The sequence below is a fragment of the Sinocyclocheilus anshuiensis genome, unplaced genomic scaffold, assembly GCF_001515605.1.
Source record: "Sinocyclocheilus anshuiensis isolate Anshui unplaced genomic scaffold, SAMN03320099.WGS_v1.1 scaffold1104, whole genome shotgun sequence".
NCBI classification, from domain to species: domain Eukaryota; kingdom Metazoa; phylum Chordata; class Actinopteri; order Cypriniformes; family Cyprinidae; genus Sinocyclocheilus; species Sinocyclocheilus anshuiensis.
Genome location: NW_015551080.1, coordinates 245,662 through 254,922, shown reverse-complemented (window position 1 = coordinate 254,922; position 9,261 = coordinate 245,662). Strand labels below are relative to the sequence as shown.

The following is a 9,261-nucleotide window of genomic DNA, read 5'->3' as shown; positions in this document are numbered from 1 at the left end:
GAAATGCACGCTTCAAACAAAACAGTCAATGAAGACGAAGAAGAGAATGATGTGTGCTCCCAGCGCCTATTTATACTTTAGTCGCACCGGTAGTGACGTCATGGCTGTCGCCGGCCAACGAGTTGGTGTTTTTTCAATGTATGCTTCAGACACGGGTCACGACGAGGCGTTCCCCATAGCGACTCCTAGAGGACGCAGTTCGAAGTTCCCATGAAAGGGAACTACAAAACGTGCATTATACAGCAAAACACGTGGCATGAGATCTTATGTCTCACAATGCATTACACTCATCTTGACTATCTAGTATGAAAAAATTATATGTGATTTGTTTCCCACTTTGATTAAAGGGACCAAATCAAGAAAAATCATATATTCCTTAAGTATTTGATTTTTAAATTTAGATATACAAAAAAAAACCTGCAGCTTTCAGAATTCAGACAGCCTACATCTATTGAAATTTAGCAGCAAAATTAATCATCCTGAACTTCAACAGTGTTCTGACATAAACTAGATACACATTTACAACTTTTGTTTTATATTCAGACACTTGGGCCATCTAGTCACAGTGAAGTAATGAGGAGAAAGTATGATAGATGCTACACTATTCTTCCACATGACATAACTATCAACAAGCATCAGAAACGAGCGGCTGAAATGTTTTTTTTTTACAAAGGTCTCCAATCATTTTTGCATTTGTATGCAAGTAATTTGATTCAGCCATCACAAGTTACTTCTTAGACCATAAACTTTTGAGAAGTTTTTAACCCTCTGGTGCTCTTCGCGTGGTGGTCAAAAATAAACTTTTTTTTTTTTTTTTCAATGAAATTAATATACTATATTTTAGTTTGATAATGCTTTTTTAATTACTTAATATTTTGTATTTTTAGGGGATTTTATGGTACTAAATTATATTTAAGCAGTAATTATAATCCATTGTTTACCTTTTAAATACTTTTTGAGTGTAGACCTGGAAAAGAAATTTCTTAGTAAAAAAAGTAAATAATAATAATAACAAGGTTATAGAAGTTTATTGTCATGAAAAAATAATACTATTTTCAACATTAATTTGTTTTTACTCTAAAACGGTGAGAAAATCAAAGCCATACATCTAAAAAAGATGTGTTTCAAATTTGAGGTTGATATCTCAAAAATTAGCTTTCAGTAAGTTTTTTTTTTTTTTTTTTGGGCGCAGAACCAAACGATTCCAGTAGATGAAACCACGAGGAGAACAAGTGTGGGGTTTTTTTCAGGACCATTTAACCTTTTCAACCTTTACCAAGTTTTGTACCATTCTGATGAGTTAGTTAAAAAGTTAATTTTTTTCCCATCAAAAAAGAATATTATGATGATAACAATTTTCAAATAATTTCCAAACTCACCAAGATTGTGAGACAAACGTCTTCTGTCTGCATCTGTCTTCATGATAAATGTTGTTGTGATATTGTTATTGAATTGATTATGTTAAGTTGAAGGGAAACTCTAATGCACTTGAAAGCAACTAAACTGTGAAATAATCTAAGATTTTGGTCACACTTCACAGTCTTAAAAGACCAGCTGGTGAGTGCTCTTCCTGCTCATGTTCACACGGTTCACGACATTTCTGGGATAAGGAGAACAAAGTGTTGAACAACTCTGAGAAAAGCAGAAAGTACAACAAACAACCCACAATCAATGCAGCTCTCTATAGGAGCTATACGTGCACAAACTGAAACATACAGCATTATTTTCAGATCTGTTATTTACACTCTGTTTCTGGAGATGCTAAAGACTTCACACAGTTCAGACCATCCATTACAGCTAATTATTTCTTTCAGGTTCGCTGGAGTCTGGAAAGAAGGTCTTTTCTACTGGCTATGGCTCTTCTTGGTGTTATTTTACTGTATGAAGCCAGTGGAGAAACTCAACAACGTCCTGTAATAAGCTTCTACTGAGCACTCATTATTTTACAAAATACAATTTGCTGTGGGGTGCAAAAATAAAGCAGCTAAAGTGCTAAACTGGTTTTTTTTGGGGGGGGGGGGGGTCATGAATTACTAATTCAGTTTGTGAGTAGAGTAATTCATAAAAACAAATGAAATCACAGGGTTTGACGCACATTCGCAGAAACAATGAAACTGCAGAACAGGTCAAGAGTCGGATTCTGCTCCTGCTTCTGAAATGTGTCTCCTAAAACAAAACTACCCCAGTAATCTGACCTCTCTAAAGTTTCGGAAGAAATCTCTTCAATGTGCTCAAGATACCAAATATATGCAAGGAAACTTCTGAGATCTTTGAACGCAAATGTTTCTCATTAATTCATTTCACAGCTCTAGTCTCCATTAACTGTCTGTTTTTATCTCCTAAAGGATTTTAGGAGGATCTGAGCAGAGATGAAGAGTTGTGTGATTGGTTTTACTTCCAGGAGTCTGAACCATGAGGGCTTTAGTGGAACAACTGGATGCGTCAAAGTTAGAATCTCTGAAAGATATTAGTTTCAGTGTGCATCATGCAGCTTAAAGGAACACTCTACTATTTTTGAAAATTTTTTGAAAAAACTCCCCTAGAGTTAAACAGTTGAGTTTTACCGTTTTCGAATCCATTCAGCCGATCTCCGGGTCTGGTGGTAGCACTTTTAGCTGTAGCTTAGCATAGATCATTGAATCTGATTAGACCGTTAGCATCTCGCTCAAAAATGACCAAAGAGTTTCTATATTTTTCCTATTTAAAACTTGACTCTTCTGTAGTTACATCGTGTACTAAGACCGACGGAAAATGAAAAGTTGCGAACTATACTATCAGGGCTCTACAGTGCGACCATTTCAGTCGCATTTGCGACAAAAAATTACTGTGTGCGACAATGAAAAAATATTTAGGCGCACTTGTGCGACTGACCCGATCGAAGCTAAAAACTACAACTCCCCAATGCCCTTACACGTACGTTACGCATCAACAGTGACGTTTCGCATTGTGATTGGTTGCTTTTAATTCCAGTCACCCAAGCAAGCGGCGCGAAATAGTTTGTGACGACTGTGGCGTTGAATTAAAGCGGTGTTGGGATGAAAAGCATCAAATTTTACTTTAAGAGTTCTGTCTCAAATGAGGCAGAACAGAGTAGCTTCAAAAAACAAGAAGAAAAACAACAAGACGAACAAGAAGTCGGTGCTGTTGTTCCTTGTAAGAAACAGAAAATATCAGTGACAGGTAACTTTAAACAGTACAAGTTCCGAAATGAATGGCTTGACGCTTTTCCATGGCTACAATACAACCGAGATAAAGATGTCATGCTGTGCAAATACTGCAAAGAAGCCGGTGCGGAATTAGCAGGGCCAACAATGTTTGTGTGCGGAAATTCACACTTCAAGCGAGAATCGCTTGTAAATCACGGCAATTCCCAGCGCCATTTTCGCTGCAGGGACATATTTATTAACAGGTCACAACCTAATAATCCTCGTACAATTCAGGCAGCCGCTAACAGGCAAATAAGCCTTACAAACGCAAAAGCTCTTAGACAACTAAAAATCAAATTCAACACCGCATACCTGACAGCGAAAGAAGAAATCCCATTTACGAAATTTGGGCCATTACTTTTGCTTCAGAAGAAAAACGGTGTGGATATCAACCCTACCTATGACAACGACGTCAGATGTGCAGAAATGATAGCCCAGATCGCTGAAGACATCAGGGATAAGCTTGCTCAAACCATTCAAGATGCACGTTACCTCTCTGTTCTTGTTGATGGGGATACAGATGTCTCCAATACAGAGTGCGAGATAGTGTATGTGCGCTTTCTAGAAGACGGAAAACCGGTGACTCGTCTAGTCGGCCAGCAGATGCTTCAGCATGCCCATGCAGAGGGTAAGTACCACATTTTTTTATTATTGTCCCCCCCCCCACTGAAGTCACTGAAGCTGTAGATAACACTTAAACATGCATTTTACAGGAAGCTTATACTAAACTATTATAATCTATTATTCAATTAAAGTGGCTTAAGAACCATTAGTTCTAAGTTCTCATCCCAAAGTAAATTACATAACTGTAAAGTAAGTTACATAACTCAGTAAGATATTAACAGTGCCTAACAACTATTGTAGACTGTACAATTTTTGTAAACTATTTTTTATCTTATTTTATTTTATTTTATTTCAAAGAACCAGGAAAACATTGTTTTAGTGTAATGTGGCTTGATAATGAAAATATTATGAAAGTTATGAAAAGAAACTATAATGTAAAGGAACAATGTTTTTTTTTTGAAGGCATCCTAGATGGTACAAAGGCTGCATTTGATTCCCTTGGCACCCCTGACTGGACAGAAAAATGCATTGCATTTGGTGCAGATGGTGCATCTGTAAACATGGGCATCCATGGTGGAGTGATTGTTCTTTTGCAGAGGGAAGTTGGAGAACATGTGATTCCCATACACTGCATGCCACATCGGTTAGTGTTTTCTTTTGAAAAGAATGTAACCTTTACTACTTTTTACTACATGAATATAACTGAATCTTCTGGCATAATATTTTTGTTTTTTTATTCACAATGCCTATAAGAACTGTCTCTACTGTTACATCTGGTTTGCAGAATTATAATCAAAATTTTCTCTATTTTTTTTGGATAGGTTAGAGCTGGCGATTCTCAACCTGCAGCGCTCCGATGGTAGCAAAAGTGTATGACCTCCTCCATCTTGTTTGGAAAACTTATCATGTTAGTGCAAAGTCAAGACGGGAGTTGAATGCCCTTGGAGAACAGCTTGGTGTGGGGGTTTGCACTCCTTCTAGTGTGAAGGGAACAAGATGGATTCCTCACGTGCACCGAGCACTGAGTACCCTTCTTAAATCCGAAAAGAATGGAGACTTGGTTGCAGACAGTGGTCAGTATGCGGTCACCTTCTATCATATGGAACACCTGGCCTTATCTGCTGCCAATGCTGACATACTGGGTCGTGCAAAGAAGGTTAGTTTCATAATAATATACATGCTACTTTCCAAAAGTTGAAATGAAAAAATTTCAAGTACTTTTCTATATTAGATAAGAAAGGAAATGCAGGAAGTGAATTTCTGCGCATTCAGTCATTTCCTGGCTGACGTCTTTCAAGAACTGGCTACACTCAGTTGCATCCTTCAGAAGAATGACCTCATTCTTCCCCAAGCTGTATCTGAACTTAGGAAGACAGTTGCAGCATTAGAGGCCATGAAGGGAAGACTTAAGCAAAGTGGCATGCTTTCCAAGTTTCTGGCTTGTCTTCAAGGGCAAGAAAAGGATAAGGTCACATTTCAGGTTTGTTAGGATTAGAGATAGTGAGCCTACTACCACTACTAAATATTTAAGTAAGGCACAAGATTAGGAACAATACCTGTTATTTTTGATTTTTCTAAACATTGTGATGTTTATATTCTCAGACAAATACACTGCATTGTTCTAACAACAGAATATAATGTAAATGTAATATTTTTTTTTCTTTCAGGGTATATCACTTGTTGGTGACATGTCAGGAATGATCCAGCCTGGTGGCCTAGGCAACCATAAGTTACAGCAGCAAATCAGTGCTGTCGTTTCTGTTGCTGTTGAGGCCCTACATGCTCGCTTCGGTAGTCTAATAAACAAAGACAGCCAGTGTCCAGCATATACTGCAATTGATTGTTTCAAAATTTTTAACCATGACACATGGCCAGAAAATGAAGACGTTCTACTAGATTATGGCAGTGAGCAGGTGGATGTTCTTCTAAATCATTTTCAAGAAGTACTGCAAAGGTGAGATGTTACCCCATTACATTGTAGATTTAGATAGATGGATCATTAGATGTTTCTGCATATCATCATTTATAACTGTGCTTTGTTTGGGTTAGAGGTGGATGCCAGACAGACAACGTTCAAGGGGAGTGGAGAAGTCTGAAGACACTTGTAAGACAAACATTTCAAGACAAGTCCTACAGCAGCTTGTGGCAAACTTTGTCCACCAAAGAGCCATACAATGTTGACTACAAGGTAATGTACACTTTTTACCATTTCTACAGTACTTTATGTAATAGCTTGCCTAATTGGATTTATTTATTTTTAATCAGTACAGTTGTTTGTTTCATTTCCAGAACATACTGCACCTTGTCGAGATGATGCTGATTCTACCTATATCAGCTGCACAGTGTGAGAGAGGATTCTCAGCACAGAACCGCATCAAAAACTCCACTCGAAGCAGTCTGCACGTATCGACCACGGAGGATCTTATTCAAATCAGCACTGAGGGACCTTCTCTGGAGAGATAGGCACAAGATTAGGAACAATACCTGTTATTTTTGATTTTTCTAAACATTGTGATGTTTATATTCTCAGACAAATACACTGCATTGTTCTAACAACAGAATATAATGTAAATGTAATATTTTTTTTTCTTTCAGGGTATATCACTTGTTGGTGACATGTCAGGAATGATCCAGCCTGGTGGCCTAGGCAACCATAAGTTACAGCAGCAAATCAGTGCTGTCGTTTCTGTTGCTGTTGAGGCCCTACATGCTCGCTTCGGTAGTCTAATAAACAAAGACAGCCAGTGTCCAGCATATACTGCAATTGATTGTTTCAAAATTTTTAACCATGACACATGGCCAGAAAATGAAGACGTTCTACTAGATTATGGCAGTGAGCAGGTGGATGTTCTTCTAAATCATTTTCAAGAAGTACTGCAAAGGTGAGATGTTACCCCATTACATTGTAGATTTAGATAGATGGATCATTAGATGTTTCTGCATATCATCATTTATAACTGTGCTTTGTTTGGGTTAGAGGTGGATGCCAGACAGACAACGTTCAAGGGGAGTGGAGAAGTCTGAAGACACTTGTAAGACAAACATTTCAAGACAAGTCCTACAGCAGCTTGTGGCAAACTTTGTCCACCAAAGAGCCATACAATGTTGACTACAAGGTAATGTACACTTTTTACCATTTCTACAGTACTTTATGTAATAGCTTGCCTAATTGGATTTATTTATTTTTAATCAGTACAGTTGTTTGTTTCATTTCCAGAACATACTGCACCTTGTCGAGATGATGCTGATTCTACCTATATCAGCTGCACAGTGTGAGAGAGGATTCTCAGCACAGAACCGCATCAAAAACTCCACTCGAAGCAGTCTGCACGTATCGACCACGGAGGATCTTATTCAAATCAGCACTGAGGGACCTTCTCTGGAGAGATTTGATCCAAGCAAATGCGCAGAGAAGTGGCTGTCTTCAAGTAAACGTTCAAGAAAACCACACTACAAAGCCTGGCCAGCTGAAATATGCAGCATCTGATTGCTGTTCACTGTGTGGCAGGAACATTAATTGTGTTCAGCAGTGCAGATGTCAATAAAGCTTTTAAAAGGACAGTTTACCCAAAAATGAAAATTCTGTTATCATTTGCTCACCCTCTTGTCATTCCAATACCTTAAGTCTTTCTTTCATCTTCAGAACTCACTTGAAGGTATTTTTAATATTATGTGTATATAATGACATTAGGGTGGGTAAATGATGACAGAATTTTTATTTGTTGGTGAACTGTTGTTTTAAATATATTTGAGCACTACACTTCAACGTCTGTACATTGTGTATTTGTGCATATGAAATTTATGCATGATTTTTTTGTTTTGAGGACAGCCTGTCTAACTGTTTTTCTGAAACTGAAAATATTAAATGTTTATCTGAAGCTATGTTTCTGATTTTTTTTTCTCATGCTCTCCATATTTGTGTATGTTATGTGGCACATTAATATTGTGTTGTTTAAGGGGGGAAAAAAAAACTAAAATTGTCTGTGCTCCTACATTTTTGACTGTGCTCCTAAATTTTTTTGATTAGGAGCACAAGTGCTCCTAATAAAAAAAGTTACCGTAGAGCCCTGTACTATACTTACTAAGTTAGGAACTATACTCTCATTCTGGCGTAATAATCAAGGAACTTTGCTGCCGTACCATGGGTGCAGCAGGCGCAATGATATTACGCAGCGCCTGAAAATAGTCCCCAGCTAGGTAACTTCCAGTAAGCCTATTTTCAGGCACTGTGTAATATCATTGCGCCTGCTGTGCCTGCATGCACCCGGAGATCGGCTGAATGGATTCGAAAACGGTAAAACTCAACTGTTTAACTCTAGGGGAGTTGGAAAATGAGCCTATTTTAAAAAATAGTGGAGTGTTCCTTTAATTCAGTTTAAGTTTTGTTCTCGCCTGATAGCGTCGGTGCAAGTCAGATCAATAATATTACTGAATATTTATGGTCTTTTCACTCTCATAAAGCATTCAGATTTGTTTTGACCTGGAAGAGATACATAAAAACTGCATAGTTTTTAGTAAGGGGACGCAACTTTGGAAAGAGTTTTAAGACAACATTTATTTATTTACTTATTTATTCATTCATTCATCAAACTTTTTTACAATTATTTTTAAAGAGATATAACCATAAAAAAAAAAAAAAGTTACACATTTCGTGCTTGAGTCATTTTGGTAAGTATGAAATACTTTTCGGACCTTTCTGAACAATCCTGAGTTATAAAGTCAAAGGAATTTGATTAAAATCCATTCATTCCAATGGGGTTAATAAATACTGATAATTCTCAGATTATATGTTCTTATAAATTTCATACAATGGTATATTCAAATAAGATTTCTCATCAATATTAGAAAAAAATATATATATTTTTTGCATTATAGTATTTTTAGTGTGGTTCATGTGCATTTCTCAACTTTTTAATTAATATAAAAGGGATAAATGCAATAAAAACATGGTACAATTATAAAATTTTGACATTTTGTGAACTTTGAAATTTTTCACATTCACTCATTAATGAGGAGTTGTTGACTGTTTTATAAAGCAATTTTTCGGGTACAAGCTCACCCAGAATGTGAAAACCGTATACATATTTGAAATGCATTATGATGGTTAAACCCTAGTTTAGCAAGTCGAAGACGACAGGCTTCAGTACAGACAAATTAATCACTGGACAACAAGTGTCACACACCACAAATACAAACATGATTACATAACATTGAAATATATGGTAGAATAAGTGTTCAGATCAGCAGAACCAGACAGTATGTAATACACTGCAAACCCCAGATTCATGTAGCTGGATTTACAGACGATTTACAGTGTTAACCGTCATCATAGATCAGCATAAGGGCCACGTCTCAGCTGAAACACGGCCGGCTCTCTAAAGCTGTCCCTGAAGCTCTGATTCACACTATTGATCCTGGTGTGTTCAGAGAGGTTTTGGCACCCGAGACTGTTGGATCACTCGAGTGCTGATCCATTCATACCCTCGCCGCC

General features: G+C 37.3%; 2 protein-coding genes across 2 annotated transcripts; both read left to right on the top strand.

Moving 5' to 3' along the window:
- The first annotated feature begins 4,109 nt into the window (after positions 1–4,109).
- LOC107662499 (uncharacterized) lies at positions 4,110–6,233 on the top strand. The gene is made up of 4 exons (XM_016452548.1): positions 4,110–4,926; positions 5,438–5,724; positions 5,820–5,958; positions 6,060–6,233. Exons 1-4 carry the CDS (start codon positions 4,627–4,629, stop codon positions 6,231–6,233), a joined length of 900 nt encoding a protein of 299 aa, XP_016308034.1. The 5' UTR covers positions 4,110–4,626.
- Positions 6,234–6,386: 153 nt separating this feature from the next.
- Positions 6,387–7,413, top strand: LOC107662498 (uncharacterized). Its single transcript, XM_016452547.1, has 3 exons — positions 6,387–6,652; positions 6,748–6,886; positions 6,988–7,413. The coding sequence occupies exons 1-3, from the start codon at positions 6,387–6,389 to the stop codon at positions 7,255–7,257; spliced, it is 675 nt and encodes a 224-aa protein (XP_016308033.1). The 3' UTR covers positions 7,258–7,413.
- Positions 7,414–9,261: the final 1,848 nt, after the last annotated feature.

What these genes read in the sequence shown, in the direction of transcription:
- LOC107662498 (XM_016452547.1), top strand. Translation starts at nt 6,387, where the DNA reads ATGTCAGGAATGATCCAGCCTGGTGGCCTAGGCAACCATAAGTTACAG. An exon ending in TTTCAAGAAGTACTGCAAAG is followed by an intron (nt 6,653 to 6,747) that starts GTGAGATGTTAC and finishes TGTTTGGGTTAG; the next exon opens with AGGTGGATGCCAGACAGACA. An exon ending in CATACAATGTTGACTACAAG is followed by an intron (nt 6,887 to 6,987) that starts GTAATGTACACT and finishes TTTCATTTCCAG; the next exon opens with AACATACTGCACCTTGTCGA.
- LOC107662499 (XM_016452548.1), top strand. Translation starts at nt 4,627, where the DNA reads ATGGTAGCAAAAGTGTATGACCTCCTCCATCTTGTTTGGAAAACTTAT. An exon ending in TACTGGGTCGTGCAAAGAAG is followed by an intron (nt 4,927 to 5,437) that starts GTTAGTTTCATA and finishes TTTTTCTTTCAG; the next exon opens with GGTATATCACTTGTTGGTGA. An exon ending in TTTCAAGAAGTACTGCAAAG is followed by an intron (nt 5,725 to 5,819) that starts GTGAGATGTTAC and finishes TGTTTGGGTTAG; the next exon opens with AGGTGGATGCCAGACAGACA.